This window comes from Manis javanica, chromosome 1 (genome assembly GCF_040802235.1).
Source record: "Manis javanica isolate MJ-LG chromosome 1, MJ_LKY, whole genome shotgun sequence".
Taxonomy (NCBI): domain Eukaryota; kingdom Metazoa; phylum Chordata; class Mammalia; order Pholidota; family Manidae; genus Manis; species Manis javanica.
Window position 1 is genome coordinate 22,016,923 of NC_133156.1, and position 19,652 is coordinate 22,036,574.

Here is a 19,652-nt window from a genome sequence, read left to right on the forward strand (position 1 = left end):
ACGCACTCCTCCTCCGACAGGTGCGGGGGGCAGTGACTGAGCACACGGCCTGGGAAAGCCTCGCCCCCTCCCCGCCACCCAGTGCCTGCGGGGGGCCGGCCAGGACCCTCCTAACTGGCCCTCCGGTGTTTTCACCATTAGCTCGGTTTGCTCTGACGTGAGACTCAACTCACATCCCCTGCGGAAGCTGTTCCCTTGTTCCCAAGATTAAGTGCTCCGGGACTGTTTGTTACCAGGGGTTTTACTTGGTCTTCACTTCTCAGGGGCTGCGGTTCGGTCCCTGGGGGCCTGCTCCCTCCCTCTGCCCTCCAAAGGAAATACCAGCTTTGAATAAACCCTGGCACTGTGGTGGACGCGGTCCAACTCAGGTGACAGCTAAACTTTTTTTTAAAATCCTGATACAGGGCTTATTCTGCAATTAGAAAAGACTGACACCAAACATAATTTAAACATAATTTATGTACATTTATGGCTTTATACAGTAATAGCAAAGATTGTTCTTGTGTCTGTAAGTACATCAGCATTGTCAGGCACTTCTCAGAGTATCGGAACAGGAACGCGGGCTCGGTGCTGTTACTAAACTCCAGTAGCAAAAATTGCAGGAGGGCGTGCCTACGTCGTGCCAGGCCTCAGGGGCCGCGCCTGGCCACACTGCCGGGCTGGGCACCCTCCCCGGGGAGCCGAGAGGAATTGCCAGGCTGTGTGTTTACATAAACCATGTTACATTTTTGTTTTTTAACTGAATGATTACTCCCAAACTAAAACCACAAGAAAAACTTCTTGTTTAAAAGCCAGTTATAAATTAAGAATGCTTGAGTGCCAAACATAAGAATTTCAAGTAAGTTGGGGAAGGAGAGGAATTTGATAATATATGTCTGGAAGTTAAAAAGTCCAAATTGTATACCTTTGGAAAACTGGTTTCCATTTTAAGTGTCCCCCCTCCTCTGGGGTGTTCCATTAATTTACTGCTCACTGGGATACAATATTTGCTAATTAATTTAGACTCAGTCTGTCACGCAGAACTTTCCAAGTAATGCATCTATTACCTTAATATACTCCATACATCTATATTATGGAAACAATATTTTATATTTAAAATACCTAAATAGCTCTATAATACAATATGCTTTTAATAACAGTACAAACCAGAGGAAATAAATCAAACAAGGCTGCATAGGTGATATCATCTGCGCGTTTCACAAAGCAGTCATGTACAATAACTGATACACTAATTACTCCAGAAAGTCAGTATTCATACAGAAAAAGAATTACCAGAGGTCACATAATGTTTGTTTTCAAAATAGACAAGGTGCCTTTCACCAGACTTCACCGTACCCCAGAGAGCTACCCCAGGATTCATGTTAGAATTTCAACACAAAGAGAGATTTGAAGAAAAAAAAAGTTATTTACACAGACTCCGGAGGAAGAAACTTCTTTTTAAAAGTCACTGTGAAGTAGTAATATTTTAACAGTGATTTGAGCTGTAGTTGCTTCTCTAACAAAGAAAGGGGGGCTCGGGGCCCGCCGGGTGACAGTACGGGAGAAGGGAGGTGGCGGGACGCGGGGACAGACAGGGACATGAGTGCTCCGGCATCAGCACGCCCAGCACGGAGGCAGAAGGCACTGCGCAGAGGAACTAGGGTTTCTAGAACCAGACACGCTTGGGAGTGGCCAGCGATGAAGATTAGAGAGATGGCTGCTGGGTAAATTTTCTAAATAGACGCCACAGTGGAAGCTTACGACTGAGCTGGCCTCCTGCAGGAGCAACTCTATCAGAAACACTTGTGTTCTCAATAAACACGTAGGAAAAACCAAGCCGCAGTTCACAGGCAGGACAAAGCGAGTGTGATCTGGGCGAAGTGAACACAAATCCAGAGCCTCAAGAAGGCAAGGGGCACCTTCGGTGTGCCTGACCCCGTTGTGCTGATCTGGGCCATTCCAAGTGACCTGAACATGCTGACAGACACAAAGCCAATGGACCTGGCCTGCCAGTCACAGGAAACTGAAAAATACGGAACCGCAACCAACAGTGGCTGAAGGCTGAAGAAATTCTCCAATTCTTAACTTAGAATAAGGCTTTTAAAGTAAATTCAAATACATAATTTACGGCTAGTTGCTTGGTTTTCAAACGAATTGCCCCGATATTTGAACACGTCCTATTCACATGCACTCATGGGCACAAAGCATCCTGCAAATCGCCAAGTCCCGTCTTACGAGCTCTCCTTCCGTGTACGTTTCCGCAGTGGGCTAAGAGGGCTACGGGACAGAAGGGCAGGATGCATGAAGCCAGTGCTGACACGGTCCTTCAAGGCGAGGCTACACGACCAACCTCTGCCCAGGCCAAAACAAAGAGCACGGAATCACGAGGGAAAGTCTTGCTGAAGCTCAGCTCAGAAAGGTGACACTGGTGGAACCCCCCCGCTGGAGGAGAGCGCCCTGTTTGCAGGTGCAGCCCCCACCCCCGCCCCGGCCCTGCAGACAGTAAGCGGCCGCCCAGGAGTATCCGCCACAGCACGGCACAAAGCCATCAGAAGGCAATGCTGGGCGAAGCAGTTAGTCCCCAGGATAAAGAAGCAGGCAATTTCTTTAAAATACATACATAAAAACCTGTCAGTCCTCCTTAAACATGAAATGCAGTTAAGTCCACAGCTATGCTCACTCACCGGCCAGGGCAGAGCCAGAAACACTGAGTGCACAAGTGCTGATACCAATGATTCTAAGGTTGGTCAGGACCATCTCCAGCGAGCCCCAAAGGGTACGAGCCAGGTAAGCACATAAAAAATTAGTACTAATCCAGTTACAGATACAAAATGAAAATTATGGATGCTGCCTCAAATATCTGGGATTCCACAAATTTACAAGCAGACTATGTAACAAAGTAGACTCTAGTTTTAAGAAAACATTACAATTCAATATCTATTCCAAAAATGATCTCAAGTCCCAACAGTAACTTCAAAAACCATTTATGTGGAAACTAGAACCATTTAAATGTTTGTACAAATTTGCAAATAACAAAATAAACAAACAAAAATAAAAATAGAAAAGACCTGTACAAGGCTGGCGTTTTAATCTTTTTTTTTTTCCTCCAAAAACAGTTTGACAAGCCCATTAATTCAGCAGACCGGTAACAAGCTCCTGGTTCTCACAGGAGTTACGTGGCAGTGTGAAGAGGTCCAAAGCCACTCGGTGGAGGTGCAGGTGGAGAGCTCGGTTCTTCGTTGAGTCGTCCATTCAGCAGAACGCAGGCAATACGAAACCAAAGTTTACTTATCGAGGACGTGAGACCATCACAGTATTACAAAAAGAGTATAAACTTCCCTTGGACCAAATGGATATTTTAAAAAAACAACAACACACGCAAATACAGCTCTGTAGCTACCGCTTATATACAAAGCTTGAAAGCACACAGGGTCCGGAAGTCGCCCTGCGACTGTGTGGCATGGCGGGCTCGGCGCTTCGCTGCGACGCAGACTCCGAGGGCACGGTCCCTGTCTGCAGAAGCACAGAACCCACAAACTTCGGGCCAACATCCTGTTCAGGAAAAAGTGTCCTCGCTGCCAAGTCTGACGAAAGGAACAAAGAAACACTTTTTTTTTTTTTTTTAATCAAGAAAACGAAAAGGGGTGAAGGACATCTTTGGACTGCTTCTCTCAGTTCCTGCTGTCAGACAATCTGAAGGACTTTTAAGTGTAGCCTAGAAAAAACACACACACACAATGAAAATACAGCCAAATTAAAATCAATTCAACTTAACATATTAGAGTGACAGACCTACTTGGGGCAGGGGTGGGGGGAGCTACAGCTTTCTCAAACTGCCCTGAAATCATTCAGTGGGAAAAATTCCACTTAAAAAAGAAAACCCTTCAGTATTTGATTTGTATCAAATGTATTCATTTACTGAAGTGCTCCTAGAAGAGACACAAGCCACCCAACTGTCAAAAGAAACATTTTCAAGCAGTTAGAGGAAGTTTCCTTATGGTTTGGTTCAAAAGAAAATTCGTAAGCTGCAAAAAGGGCAGAGAATGGCGCTGAAAGACGCCACTGCCCGGAGCAGCCCCAGCAGCAGCGGCGTCCTGGGCGCGGACGAGCTGTGGGAAGGGGCTGCGCCCCTCTCTTGGGTCAGCCCCGGGAGGCCTCCAGTGCTGGGGCCTCACCTGCTCCCCGGCTCGCCCTCAGCCTGACACCCAGCTGTGTGTCGTTGTCTTGACGCTGTGTGGGAAGCTCTGGTTGGGCAACACACTGTCGAAGTTAAAATCCAACGTGTCTCCATCCATGAGGTCGTTCCGAATGATGGCCTCCATGTCACAGTCCAAGCGCTCGATGAACATGCCGTCCAGGTCGCTCGGGAGCTTCTCCTGGTGCAGAAGGCCCACCCTGCCGTAGCCGTTGCAGCTGCTCACCGCAGAGTAGCCCCCCAGCACGTTCACCTGCATGGGGTGGGGCAGAGGCACTTGTGCAGCCGTCTTCAGTGGGGCCAGGCGGCTCATGCCTGAACGGTGGGCCATGGCGCTCGCCGCGTGGGGCAAGGCGCGCCCGTTAACGGCAGGTGACGGCTGAGCGTGTCCGGGGTGGGGGTGAGAGCCGGGGCTCATCATTTTGTTGTGAGACGCCTGGCTGCCGTAGGCCGGCATGACCGAGCTGGGGCCCATCAACACATTCTGGCCGAGGACGCGGCTGCTGGGCTGGGCCACGCCAGGATCCACAGGCGTCATGATGTCACCGTGTGGGGGGGAGTCAGAGGTGAGCAGCTCCTTCAAGAGTGCCGGCGCACAGCTGTACTGATTCATGCCCCCGTACGTGGCTTTGCTCTCTGGAAGCGTCTGCAGAGGGATCTGGGGCAGGGGGCTCATGCTGGACTGGCCGTACGTGTACTTCTGGTAGTTGGGGCTCGGCGAGCTCAGGCTGGTGTTCGGCGGCGCAAACGCGTAGCAGGGCGCCTGCTGCATCATGGAGCCGGGCGACGGCTGGGTCGACGCGGTCAGCGACGTGGGCGACGAGAGGAGGTTGAGGTTGTCCAAAAGGTTCTCCATGTTTTCAGGACTGCTGATCTCAGACAGACTGGGCAGAGTCGCGGCCATCTTGGCAGCGGACGGCGGGTACCCCATCGCGTGCACGTCGCCGTCTCCGAGATCATCCTGCTCGGTCATGATGGGAGACAGCCTCCCGCTCACGGTGCTGGCGTTCGAGCTGGTCCGGGGGCGGAAGGTGCTCCAGCTGTCGAAGTCGTCGTTGCTGTGGGAGCCGGGGCTCGCGGGCCACTTGGGGAACGGAGCCCCAGGGCTGTCCGCGGCGCCCTCCGGGCCCGACTGCAGGGACGCTTTCTTCTTGGCGGCCCGTCCTCGGCTCTTGGCGAACTTGCTGTTGTTGTCCATGGACGCGGCCCTCCTCCTGGGGGATTTTCCACTCTTGCCCCCCTCGGGGTTGAGCATCCACCAAGAGCTTTTCCCAGTCCCTTCGTTCTGCACGCGGATGAACTTGCTGTGCAGGGACAGATTATGACGGATTGAATTCTGTAAAGCAAAGCACCACATTAGCAATACAATACTCGCATTGTGAAACTTCCTGTTCAACACACAACACAAACCATGGAGGACAAGTGGCAGCTTCAAAGAGTTTATGGCACAGATTTGAACCCGTGAGTGACGGCGCCTCTGAACCCCACGACCAGTTCAGGGAAAGAGTATCATCTTCAAAGTGCACCTGCGTCTTGATGTACTGAGGGGACAGAACTAAGTAGGTGTGATCACAAACGCCCTTCCCACCGCCGGCCGCACAGGCACAGGCCGACTACAGAACTGGTTGCCCAGCCATGTAAGGCTTGCGTAGCTACAATGCTATGCACACCAGATTCGGGCAAAGTGCTCCAAAAACCCTCTCCATTCTACTGCCCCTGCCCACGCTCTTCAGGCCACACAAATGCCACTTACACAAGGCGCAACATCTTACACCACTGGGCCCACGGGATTATGGAAAAGAAAGAAATGGACCAGGATATATTATTAGTTAAGAATTAAAAGCCTGAAAACTAGTAAGACGTGGACTCATATACACCCTTAAAGTCCATCAGGAGAATACAAGTGAGTAAGGAAAACGGGGTCATCTTTTTTTATTGTAGGTATGCTGCCAAAACAGGGAAAAACTTGAGTTCACGTGTTATTTGCCACCCCTCCCTCCCAAAAATAACCAGCAGATGCAGCAACTAACTCAAGACACCGTCTCAGAGGTTAAGCTCTGTCCCCAAAGAAGACCCGGGAGGGAGGCGTCGGGGAGGACACCCAGGACACGAAGCTTCTGTCTGCTGAGGGCGGCTCCCCACGCAGCTGGGCCATGCACAGCCCCAGGACGCTGAATAAAGAAAATCACCTTTTTTGGAGCACGTACACAGCTCTGCTACTCACTGGCTCACACGACCTCAGGAAACTGCTTGGCACCTATCTGCCTTAAGTTTCCTTGATGGGAAAACAGAGTTAAATAACAGACCCTTGTACGACTATAGGCTGATTAAATGAGATATGGGATGTTAACTGTCAGAGGTGTCTGTGCATGGTAAGCCGTCACCGAGAAGAAGGTACCAGACTCCCAAGACTGGGGAACAGGGTATCCCTGTTCTGAGCCCCACTCCCCCCTCCTACTTGCTGATGTGTGGGCGGCAGCTTGGAGGCATCACAGACACAAACCCACAACTGCAGACGCACAGGTCTGGGGCCGGCCTCAGGCCCCGGCAGGAACAGCAGAGCCAGGCTGCCAGCAAGGGAGCCCCAGTCTGACTCCCGCACTGCACGCACGGCAGGACTGCCGGCGTCTGGAAAGGCCAGGGACACGCGGAAAGGAGAAGCAGGCTTGGCTTTTAAGGGAGGAGGGCTGTGTCTTGCAGCTCTGCTCCCGGCACAGGACAGCATGGCAGACGAGGGCTCATCCAGCAGCCTCCGCGGTGGGGCTCCTCCCAGGCCAGGGCGGGGTTCCGGGTGTCCCAGACCCTGCGAGCTGGGCTGTGTGCGTGGCCCCCAGACTTCCCTGGCTTCCCTGGCTTCCCCTGCCCACTGGGTACAAGGCTCAGCTAACTGAGCCCCTGGACCCTGAGGCCCCTCCTCTTCCCGACCACGAAAAGGCTCCAGCTGGATCTGTGGTCTCCCAGGGACGCGGCCACAACACCCACATCCTCATGCCCTCAGAGTGGGACACAGATGCCCAGGTGGCGATCACTGCTCAGTGAACAAGCCCGGGGCACTGACACAAACTGTGAGGTTTCTCAACTAAAAGGAGGCAGAAAGCAGAACGGGAAGACATCTCCCTTTCTAAAGGGGATGCAACAGTCAGGGCTGAGAAACCACATCTCAGAAGCCCTCTGCCCTCTGTCCTCCATTTCATCCAAGGATTGGAACCCAGCAGCTGGTAAGAAGCCACCTGCTTGGCACGCAGCATGCGGTTCAGACATGGTCCACCGGCAGCTCTGGGTGGACGCGGGGCAGTATGCTGAGGGGATGGTGGTGGTGGCCTCCTCTGTTCCCAAGACCTGTGGAGCCATCCGCAACCCAAGACACACTTTGCAGAGTGCAGACGAGGGCCCCTGAGAGAGGCCAAGGGCCACACCCCCACGCCCTGCTTCACTCCGTAAGATTCCCCAAACCCACGGGAGGTCTCACTCACCCTGTCCATGTGCTCCAGCCTCAGCCACGGGGCCCCTCAACACCAGCCAACAAAGTCCCAGAACCCCCTGAAGAATCAGGCCCGCCCTGGGAACGCCTGGAAAGCAGCCCAGGACTCCCACCCCACGGCATGTTCTAGACGCCCAAGTCTGGGCATTTGCACAATATTCCATCATGACTGTCTTGTTTTTTTAACACAATAGACACACAGATAAGCTACGGTGAAATCTCTGGAGGAAGGGAAGCTGGACTCCGGTGCCTGTCGCATTTAGTTGATGATAACGGGGGAAGGTCTTCCTCGATAGCAGCTTCCTGGCAGTCCGCACGGGGAGGGGTGGTGTAGCTCTACTGTAAACACAATGGGAGCCCACCATTTGCAACTGCAACTGGGGAATTTTCAACCAGACTGCAGAAGACAGGACGGACTCTCTAACAAGTTCCAGAAGTGTTCACGAACTCGGGCGGGACCTTGCCAACTCACTCGGACTCACTGTCCCCCCACCACCCTGGCCACCACCACAGAAAGGGCCCACGGCCACCCCTTACTTATCAAAACACCAAGCTATGTATTTTTCTAAGAGGACATTTCAGGTCGCTCTTTGAGTAACAGAGCCATCTCCTAACTTTGCCAACAATTAAAAAATTTTTTTTCCGAACAGGAAAAGGTTTGCTGTGCAGAGCTTGTTACAAACATTCCTGTTTTTCTTGCAGCCAGCAGGACATCAAGAAGCTGCGGCTTCCATGGGGCAGGGGGAGTGGGTGCTGAGTAGGTAAATCCTGTGAAAACACGCTTGCTCTTCATGATGCCGCCTGCCGACGTCTGCGGACATGGCTGAGGCTGGAGGGCGCGTGGCCCGCCGCGGCTGACGCACTCACTTCTGAGCTGTGAGCGGTATTACACAAGCAAAGAGGCCACGTGTGAGGGCGGCGGGTGCGCACACCGCGAACCACTTACCCAGTCCTGAGGTGCACACGACACCCACCGTTAGAGAAAAAGGCAGGTCGGCGAGTCTCCTCTGGCTTTCCGCTGAAGCCGAGCCAGCCTTCCCCTGCACACACCTTCTCTGCGGCCTGTCCCCACAGGGCCCCCACCACCTGCATGCCTGGCTGCCCCAAGCAGGGCAGCATGACCTTCCCGGGAGGCCTGGGCCCCCGAAAGCCAGGGATCACGTGGGGGAAGGAGTATCCCGGACGGACGGGGTGTGGCCGGCTCGCTCAACCTGCTCGGCTGGCTGTTCTAACTCTCAGGTGTCCTATTTTATGTGCTGAGCTCCTTAAAGGGCAAGAGGCTAGTTTAGTTTTGCTTTCCTAACCTCAAAGCCCCTAACAGATGCTCTACATACAAGATATATTCGATGAATGTTTCCCAAAACTGTTAGAAGGCAGATGTGATGTCTTACACGTCTTGTATCCATCCTTCCATGTACCGTTCATGCCGGGTACCACTTACTGGGGCCTACTCTGTACTAGGTGCAGTGAAGGACAACAGAAGGAACCACAGTCTGCCCTCTAGGTGTTTTATGATCTCCTTGGGAAAGAACAAGTCTGCCTAAACTGCCACTCAGGACAGAAAATGATGCACGAAGGACTGTCCAGGGGAGTTGCCTTTTCTGCCAAAGGTCGCCACCCCCCACCTCCTTCAGTTCCTTTTTCAGCCCGTGTCATTCCTCCCGGAAGCCCCCTGACAGCCCCGTCCCACCCTGTGGCTCTAACACCAAGCCCTGTTTACGCACCACCATGATTCTGCCATGCGTAGTCCTGGGGGGGCGGCCTCCCCGCTACACTGCAAGCTGCCTGAGCTCGGGGACCTGGACTGCCAGCTCACACCCTGTATCCTCACAGCTCCACCACCGAGAAGGCGCTCAGGCGTCTGTTGGATGGATTAACAGCCTCTACATTTACAGGGTTCCTATGAAGATTAAATGAGGTCACACGTGGCTAATGCTGACCTCAATCAGTATCAGCTGATATTATTCTTAGGATAATGGCATCTACAAAGTAAAAAGTCTGCGTTTTAGAGACCTATTATAGACGGCAGTCTCATTCTTTAGTTGCACCTTGCACTGTTCCCGCTAACATGAGGCTTTTAATGTTAGCTTTGGAGGAACAGGCCGGTTTTGGGGTAAAGGGTGAGATATTTTCTCTGCACTCAATAGTGTCTCAGCTACTGTGGATGGCTGTTATGGAGAAATCCAGATACTAAGACCAGTCTGTTAACACACATGCCAGTCAGTGCTGTCAGTCACAAAGGCTTCTCAGGGTGCGGCACGGAGCCTGCACGCACCACACCCAGTGGTGGGCTCTGCGCGCAGACTCAGCCCAGAATTAGAACGGGGCCACCTCACCAGGCACAGGTGGGTCCTGGCGGCGTGCTCACGGGTGGTCCGGGGCTCACAGAGCTGGCCCTCCCCAGGAGGCTCCTGGCCCTGCTGTCAAAAGCAATCCTCAGCCAGCCACTGAAGCACAGGAATTCTTCACACCTTCCATTTACTTAAAATTTTTAATCTCATTTTTTTAAATTTATTTTTGCAAATGTGTATGTAATGTACACAATATATTGGTATAAATGAATAGATGCAGTATCCAGAAGGGTGTGTGATATAGAAACCCTGAGACCACGAGGCTGGAACAGCGGAAGCCCCGACCAAGAGAACCAAAGAGCAGAATCAGCCCAAAGTTTGATTTAGCCCCCAGGCTCGACTGTGCCCCCGGGCCTGGCTGAAGAAAGGCCCCTGGGCCAGCCCTGCGTTTGCACCTCTGGCCCCGTGCCCTGCCCCAGGCTCCTTCCTGACCACTGCTTCTCGCCAGCCCGAGGGCCCCGGGGCCTCAACCTCCCAATCTGTCTTTCGATCTGAGCCTTCGTCGGCCCCACCTCCCTGTCCGCCCTGCACACAGACACCGCCTCCCGGCACAGGCCTTCCCAGCGGCACTCCGCTCTCCTTTCTGCTGGGCAGGTCTGACACTGCTCTGCTCTCTGTTTTACCACAAACAAGATAAAACTAGCAACTTCAGCTAAATGCATCTTGCTCGTGAATGCCTGTCCTTCATGCTTTATTCTGTATTTTACCTTAGAGTTTACAAACTGCCTTCAGCCACCCTTATTGGCAGGTTTTACGGCCCTGTTTCAGAAACAGGAAAACGGAGGCTCAGAAAACGAACTGCCCAGCCACGACTCAGACCACGGTTTGGAGTCTGCAATGCCACGCGGCTGCCGGCTGGAACACCTTCCTCCTCGGCTTCATCGTCTTTAACAAGAATCAAAGGAATGTACTTTAGACCCCGGTACATGTATGCATCTTGAGGGGACGAAATAATGCTATCTGCTGGTTTCTAAAACTCAAGGTCTGCCTCAGTGGATAAATACAACTTACAAATTACGATTTGCCCTTAATTCTAATGGGTTAGTCTTGTGGCAGGAAACCAGAGCTGCTGACGTGTTCAGTTTCAGACGTGAGCATCGCCCTGGAGAAACCTGTGTGAAGTGGCTACGGGGACCCGCAGAGAACATGGAAAGGTCCCCAGGGGCCCCTGCGGCCTCAGAACTGCCCACTGCCCTGCAGAACAGTGGGTGTGAGCCAGGCACCAAGTCAAACAAAAAGAACTTCAAACTAGAACAGTGGAACACATGAGTAAGTGAACTTGTTGTTCTAGAAATTCTAGAAATTCTTTCAAAATGCTAAACAAACTAGATTTTTCCAAAAGTGTTTTGTCTACTTGCGCGAACGCTGCCAGCGTGTCTGACTGTCCCACAGGCTCCCGGCACCACTTTGCTCCCTCCTCCCGCCTCCTCTCTTCACACAGCCCCTCCCTGCACGGCGGCGAGTGCGAACGAGGTGCCGGCAGGAGCGGTCCCTCCTCGGCACGGAGCTCCCACCAGGGCTGCTAGGAAACCGCTTCCTGAAGCAGCCGCTTTGCTTGCAAGCAGGAGGGAAGCGCCGCCCGCCTGTGGGGTTCTGCTGACGAGCGATGCGCGCAGACAGCGCGTCGCGCATCGGGCCCCCTTCGGAAAGCTCCAAGCAGATGAGCTGCGGCAGCTAGGCCGCATGCTCCCACCCAGGCCCGGCGCTCGGCTCTTCTCCCCCAAGGCTGACCTCACGTCCCAGAGACCTGTCCTTCCTGCTTGGACATCAGGATCCCACAGGCCACCCCTGGTCTGCACTGAGGACTCGGGCTCCCCAGTCACCCCGGGGCTGTGGGCTGGGGACTCGCAGCGTCGGAAGCCTGTGAGCTGGGAGACACCGGGGGTCACCCGGCCCAGCACCCTCACTTTTCATTAGGGAAAGAGCTCGGAAAGACTAAGAGGCAGAGGGAAAGCTTAGGGGTGTCACCTGAAAGGAGAGCCACAAGGGGCGTCGGCCCCCCTACGAAGCCCCTCCTCCCACAAGCTGATTCTTAGCCGTAGACTCTCAGATGGCCAGACTCACCGTCAGCTCCGAACAGCTTTCTCTCTGACTCAAATCATTCCAAAGGAAGGAAAATACGACTACATTAAAGCAGCTTCTCCTTTAAAAAAGCCTGGGGGGATCATACTCTCCTGTAAGACTGGGCACCAAGAAGAACAACGTAAGGACCCCAAGTGCCACAAGGGAGGCCTCCACGCGGGGAGGCGGGGCCCAAGGCTGCATGGCCTGTGGGGCCCCCAAGTCAGGCCCCTGAGCCTCGGTCCCAACGTGGGGGCCAGTAACGCCAGTGAAACCGGCGTGTGAGGGACTGGGCGGCACGGCACGGAGAGCACGTGGGGTCACCTGACACGGGGGGAGAGGGGACAGGCTGGCCGTTCTGTGACAGGAAGTAAAGGGATATGAAAACAGGAATTCTGACCATCACAAATGGTCCCAACTTGATTAAAAACCATTCATCACCAACTTCCTGTAACAGGCAGCCAGCGCCCCTCAGGCCAGGTTTCACGTCCTCACAACTGAGCAAAAACCTCCTTCTACAGAAAAAGTTTCCCCTCTTAAGAAGATTTTAAATTTAAAAAGTTTTATTTTATTTAACTCGTGCGTCTTACCAGCTTTTTAGTGACCCACGTCAGAACGCATGTGCCCATGAGGCTGTTCAAGGACCCGGAGGTCCTGCCGGGTGAGTAGTGACGGGTCAGATCCAGGGTGGCCAGGGTCAGAACGCCGCTTTCTCACTGCTGCTCACACTGCTCACCCACCACCGTTTAACTAGTTTGACGAGGAGCAAGGCCACAGGAGCCCCCAGAGGTGGGGGACCTCATAACGTATCGCAGGACAGAACGGAAGAGGGGTTTCGAGGGACTGGACCGTGGTACTGGGTGGGACACAGAATGAGCACAGAGGCACCTGGCGCAGAAGGAAGGGCCAGGCAGGAGCTCTGCAATGAGGAAACAGGCCACTCTTCCTGGTTGCAGCCCGAAGCCTAAATATTTCAGAGTGACATTTCAGCAATAACCTCAGACATTTAGGATTTAAGAAAAAATCTCCAGGGATGGGAAGGAAATGTACTTATTGGTATTAAAAGGACCCCATGCTTTTGCTTCTCAGGTCACAGGTCAACGCTGACCCCAGGTTTGGCTTCTCAGGCCACACACAGGCCAGCAGTGTTTGCACGTCCCACAGGAAGCCCCAGAGCAAAGGGAGCGGCCATGTTAGGAAAGGGCAAAGCCCTTGGTTTTCAGAACGGGCAAGTGGAAGGCTTGTCTGTGCCATTCAATGCCACCTGCCTTACACACTATCAGGAATCAGGACCCCAAAGAAAACCCCAAAACAATCTGGGTGAGGCTGAAACCTTGGGTGCAAACCCCCTTCTGGTCCAGCTCAGGGAGCATTTACGTTAAAGGCTTTCCATCTCTAACCTCTACAAAGTTGCTAACGGGGTCCCCTGCTTAAGTCAAGCTGGAACCCAGGCGACCTCCGGCGCCACACATGTGGGCCTGACGTCGCCAAGCCACCCGACAGGCCGCCTCCCTGGTGAGTGTCCTCAGCCTGGCTAACAGGGTCCCCGCAGTGCACACACAGACACTGAATTCTACTTGGCTAAAATTCTCTTAAATGCCTTGTTTGTGGGGTTTTTTTAAGGGATCCGTAGCCTGCTCAGGATTCCAAAGCAGGGCTTGTTTCCCCGGGGGCCGATCTTGTTTCCGTGCGGCATACAGGCGCCCCTGGAGACTCTTTAACCGGCTCGCCTCCTTCCTCGGGAGCCAGGCCGGTGCACAGAGAGGCCCCGACTCCCACCCTGCCCATCTGTGACGTGGGCGACCGTCCTTCCTGAAACGCCCATGGAGTTAACCGTCCAGAGTAAGGAGCCCGCGGGCTGCTGCTGCCCTGGGACGGCCTCAGACGCACGGGCCCCCAGCAGAGCACCAAGGGGAAACTCATTTGTTGCTGACGTGATTCGGCTGTCTCTAATGAAAACCTCTGTCTACTTTATAGGCCATATGCCAGTTCTCCAGCCAGCGGCTCCGTCCGCACACTGCTTTACAACGCAGTTCACCTCCCTGCGTTTATGGCTACCAGAAGAATAAGGCAAAACAAAATAAAAGCCAGAATCAAAGAACACATTGGGATTTGTTCTCTTCTGGTGAAGAACTTAATTAGGCAGAAAATGAAACATAGCATATCAATAGTTTTTGGTCAACTGTCAAGTTTCCTGAAGGTACAGGAGGACTTCAGAGTGCTCTAGCAGAGTCAGCGAAGAGCCCACGGAGCACGGCCGCGTCAGGTAGATGCACCCCAACTGCTCACGGGGGTGGGGGAGCAGCTTTAGGGATACAAATTCAGTGGCAGCAACTCTGAAACTCGGATAGGTTAAAATCTCTCAAACAATATCCCACCCACAGGGTGTCCTTATCTAGGGCCGTGCTTTATCCTAAACATATTTGCTACCTGGAAAATCCAGGGAGAAATGAACCCACTGCTGGAGGTGTCATCTTGTTTTCCAAGAACTGCTATTCGTAGATAAACAGAATTTAAAACTAGAACATCTAGGTTTTTTTTCTTTTCTATTTTGGGACTCAAATATGACAAATCCAGGTTACAGAAAGAATAGCAAATTGCAGTAAGATGTACCTCGGAGTTACACGTGACCGGCGATGTTGTTTCCTGGGCTGGGCAGAGCCCTGACCCCGCCTGCCCATCGAGCCCGGTGCGGTGGTGGTTCGGGGCTGCCGGAGCATGTCCCCAGTCAAACAGCCGCACACACTGACTGGTTAACCCGGTTCTAGCACAGCCATGTGAGCCCACTTGCTTTACAGTAAAGCAGAGCCCCGCGAGGGAGGCTGGCCCCAAGCAGGGCAGCTCCCCAGCGTCCTGCCGACATCGGGGATCTACCCCGGTGAGCAGGCAGCAGACCAGGAGGTCTGGGCAGAACCACCCCACGTGCACACCTTCCTTCCAACTAGTGGGGCTCCCTCACCACCACCAGCTCAGGGGCTCCACAGGAACCACAAACTAGAGATTCAAACTGCAGCTTTCAGTAAGTTACCTAAATGTCTCCAAAAACCATGTCCCTCAAAGCCTTCCACAGTGTGTCCACGCTAAAACCACGGTGCCCGCCAGCCCGGACGGTCGGGAGCTGACGTGGGGCACCTGCATCATGGCTCCGGCAGCATCCATCCGTGGGGTCCTCCTGACAACAGGGGAGGACCCCACCGCTCCATGGGTCGGCGCCCACACCGGAGCATCTGCAGCCCTGCGGCAACTGAAGGGAGAGTGAGCCTGAGAAGCCACCCCGGCCCTGCGCCAGAGGCGAGTCCACCTGAGTCAGCGATGCCAACAAAGGCTTGCAGCCCGACTCAGGCCTCGCGTCAGGACTGAGGCCAGCCTGGGAGAATGTGCTTGGCCGAGGTTATGCCTGGGCTCAGGGGATGCTGGAAGGCCCCAGGCCACTGTGCACTGGGGCAGATTCAGATGATCTGCAGACATCCCGCTGTGAATCCTTTGGGTTCCATGATTTTTGAGCTCCAAAAGCTAGGGTGGGCCGTCTTCCAGACACAAGAGAAAGTCAGTTAGGACAAAAAGGATCCCCAAACTATCTGAGGATCCCCACTGAAGCGAATGCAAACCTAACCATCTTCAAAGTGCCCCTGTATTAAGCTTTTTACTCTAATGCCACAGTTTGAAATCATGTCCTATTTGGAAACAATATGGTAGTCAAGAATTAAAAGTACAAGACTGGTATATTTATAAATCTCCAAAGACAAACACCCCACAGCACTTTTATAGTTACGAATATCAACTTTAGGAAGGTGCTGATGCTGCGCATGTGCTGGCTACACACAAGGCACGTTCAGTGTCTGGGGCAGGCACAGAGTTCTGTACAGTCAGCTCTGTCTTAAATACTGGAGAGCATCTAGCAAAGGCAGACTGAATAAATGATTAAATGCATCTGCACACACCAATGAAAAGTCAGGACTTCTCCCTGAAGCCCGTAGCTGGTGGTATAACTCAAGATCCTCTTGGAATGTTAGCGCCCCTGGTCCTCAGTGTTACCCCTGACTTTCCTCCAGAAGAGAACTGTGAATAGCAACCATTGTGGCTGGAATCCTGCGCACAGTACAAACGGTTTGTATCTCTTCCAAGTTGCTGCATTCACCCATACTCTGAACCACAGCACCAATTTCCACCACGATGGGTGCGTCAGTACACTCAGGGTGCCTGCTCTCCACGGGCTTAAAATTATGCAATTGCCAGTATGGTTCAGGGTTAAGGGTCTTCCCAGAAGTCAGGGCTTGAATCGTGTCCAAGTTATTAGGTCATTTAGGCCACACGTGAAACAGAGCAGGTCAGATGGCACCCTGGTGCTCACCATCCTATGAGCAGAAGGACACTGTGGAGACCGGATGTGAACGTGTTTGGAAGCCACAGCATTTTAAAGATGTAAAGGACACTAACCATTTCAAACATATTAGAATTCTTCTAGAAATTCTTTCTATTCTGGAATAAAAAGCAAGGTGGTCTGGAAGATGTTGGGCACATTACCAGAGATCTTTAAATAACTGTAAGTGGTGAAGTCAGTCTATGAGACCACGTTAGCATTTCAACAATCCAAGATCACTTTTATCTAACCCTTTTTCTACCTACAATAGGTAGTCCCTTTGGTATTAATTTATTTTCTTTCTTTCTTTCTTATAACTGAGAAAAATAATTTAGTCAAATTTTGACAGCCTCAGTAAGACTGCAACAGATCATTTAGAATTGTCATTGGTTGAACAAAGTTTGAAACGATCACCCTTCAGTGCAATCGTACCTCCAAAAAAGATAAGTTTCACATTTTAACTAGTTTTAAAATCTACAATATAGTTTTATCAAACAGTTCCTGAAGACAGACACCAGTATATTGGGTAACCAATTTAGTCCTCAAACTAGCTATTAAATTAAGCGGCAGAAGCATGCAATTTCAGAACAAAAGATTTCCTTAAAAAGTTTTCTAGATTGGGTTATTTATAGTTGTTTATTTCATTGTATACACCTGACTGTTCCTAAAGAGCCACAGGGTGAGTCAGGGCTGGAGCCGAGCATGTCCAGTCAAGTCTGCCCCGGCCGGGCCAGAGCAGAACTGTTGTTCAGTGAGGGGCAGGGACTAGGAGGGCGGACCTCACAGGGCCTGGAGTCAGTGATCTTTATTGGGATGCAAACTTAAGATAAACTTTCACCTTCGTGTTACCACTGAAAAGCCCATCCAAAATTAATCAAGAAATTGAGTGAAGCCTAGCCGACGTGGGTCTAATAAACTATTTAAACCTATTCACAATCTCAAAAATTAATTTAGGTCTTTTAATTCTACCAAATTAAAAGCAATCAATGTCACTGTCATTTAACAAGAATTTATTGAGCCCCAACTCCACACTAGGTACTGTGACAATAACAAAGTAGCAGGGGGTCGTGTGTGTGTGTGTGTGTGTGTCTGCATGTGTCTGTTGCGTGTCTGTGTGTGTGTGTCTGCATGTGTCTGTTGTGTGTGTGTGTCTGCATGTGTCTGTTGCGTGTCTGTGTGTGTGTGTGCGCGCACATGTACACACAGAGTGTACAGTGGCATATGCTCAAAACAAGAAGGGAAAGACAGTGAACTGGAACAGGATGAGGAAATTCAAGGTTTGGTCCTGGATGAAAGGGCAAGGGAATCCCTGATGAGCGGGCAGAGTGCGGACCCTGACCCTAAAACCAGAGGCACCTGGATTCGAATCCTGCTGCCCCGCTACTGCTGCCTGCGTGACCCTGGGCAAGCCATTTGCAGCCTGACAGTATGTGCCTTCCTGAGTACTGTGCTAAACGCTTGGTGTGTTCAGGGTGCCCATAATTAATTAGTAGCTGGTAATATTTGTGAGAAATCTTTTTAAAGCACTAACAAGACATGTCTGGGGAAGAAAGAGAAGGCAAGAGAGGCAGGATTTGCTCAGACATAAAAAGAGGGGAAAGTAAAGTGGGAGGGAACTTTTCTAGAACAAGCGAAGTGCTTGTATTTTATCCTACATGCAGGGCCCAGGAGAGCGACTCAGAGAGCAGAATACACTCAAGACCAGCGCCGAGCCGTCCTCCCGGGGGGTGGGAGAGGAGGACGGCGTGAACCCTGCTCGGAAAGCAGCTAACTGACGGGCTCCTCTGCTCGGCCACCGTCCAGCCTTGTCTCGTGGGATGGTGGCTCTGTGCCGCGATCCCTGGTTTTCTCATAGTCCGAGGAGGGCAAGACACCGGGGCAGGGACCATTTGCTTTGAAAACAAATTTGTAAGTTCCCCCTTCGCGAAGTCCGGCGTGTTTTCATGCTTTATCCATTGCTCACAACAGCTGGCATACAAATTCAGTTCTTACTTTTTGAAAGGCTTATTTTTGTTTCTGGAGGCCATTGTCTAGGCTGGACCATAACATTTCAGATTGTTTTGACCAGCTGAAGGGAAATTAAAGGAAATAATGTCCTACAATGCAACCACGGACTGTTGGACATAAACACGGGTTAAGCTACAAGAAATTACTCACCGTTAGTCAGTCAGTCAGTCAGTCAGTCAGTCTGCACCCTCTCGGGCGCATGAGATGCAGGGTGCAGCCTGACCCCCCAGGTGGGGCTGCAGGGGGCAGTGCGGGAGAGGGGGCTCCATGTGTCGCCACACACAACACCCCCACCCATCACACACAGGGAAGAGGTCCACATCTCAGTAACTTAAGATTTTAATGGTTGGTTACCCAGCAGAATTTGACTATAAAAGCACATGACTGTGGGTATAAACCCCAACCTCAGCAGAGCCCAGGGGCCTCTCTTCCCCAGCCCAGATGCCCTAGTCTCTCCCTTGTCCTTTCCTGTCTGGCAAAATGAAGTTAGTGTGATTTACAAGCAGATTTAAGTCAGAAGGTCACCAGCAGCAGACACTCCGGAAGAGGGTCGGACACTGAAACGCATCGGTCACTTTTCGGGAGGGCAGGTGAAGAGTAGCCGCTGAGAGAAATACATGGCCGGTGACTCACTGCCCTTGGTGAGCGAGTGGGACAGTGGGGAGAGGGAAGGAGCAGTGGGCACGGGCTGCGAGGTCCAAGGTCCTGGGCTTGCTTCCTCGGTTTTGGATTTCAGTGTGGAATGATCTATCATCTCTGCCTGGCTGGAAGAATTCACTTCAAAGTAAAAGTTATGTTAAGAAGATCTGCCTCTGCTGGAAGGCAGGAGCAGAGCTGGGTAATGACATGAGGCGGACGCAGAACCCGCCGCGTGCACGATACCGCCGTCCTCCCTGGGGCCCACCATCAGCCAACCCAGTGCGACAAGTGCCAACAAAGCTGACTGTTAAATGTTAGAGAAAAGCTGGGGGACATCGACGCGGGCGGCCTCACCCGGGAAATGCTCCCAGTCACACGCCTGCCAAGAAGCAGCAGTTCAGGGTCCAGGTTTCCTGCGTCCATCCTTACCAGCCAGCGTGGCTGTCACGCAGCTGACCGTGCACGGGTCTTCACCTAACAGCACTGACGGCTGCTCCCAGAATGCTGATCCTGTACACTGAGAACATGCCTGCATTCTGATTAAAATCCTCCTCCTGAAAGCCCCCACTTCACTGCTGA

General features: G+C 52.2%; 1 protein-coding gene across 2 annotated transcripts in view; it reads right to left on the reverse strand.

Moving 5' to 3' along the window:
• Nucleotides 1-441: 441 nt before the first annotated feature.
• FOXO1 (forkhead box O1) overlaps nucleotides 442-19,652 on the reverse strand; it is an 83,802-nt gene continuing 64,591 nt past the window's right edge. Inside the window, exons 2-3 of one of the 2 annotated variants that reach the window (XM_073229738.1) lie at nucleotides 4,171-5,510; nucleotides 442-3,694 (exon numbers count right to left, since the gene is read on the reverse strand). In XM_073229738.1, coding sequence (XP_073085839.1) covers nucleotides 4,173-5,510 — 1,338 coding nt within the window. In that variant the 3' untranslated portion in view covers nucleotides 442-3,694; nucleotides 4,171-4,172. Of the gene's footprint in view, nucleotides 3,695-4,154; nucleotides 5,511-19,652 lie in introns of both variants that reach the window. The other variant, XM_037011919.2, reaches the window with a different exon arrangement.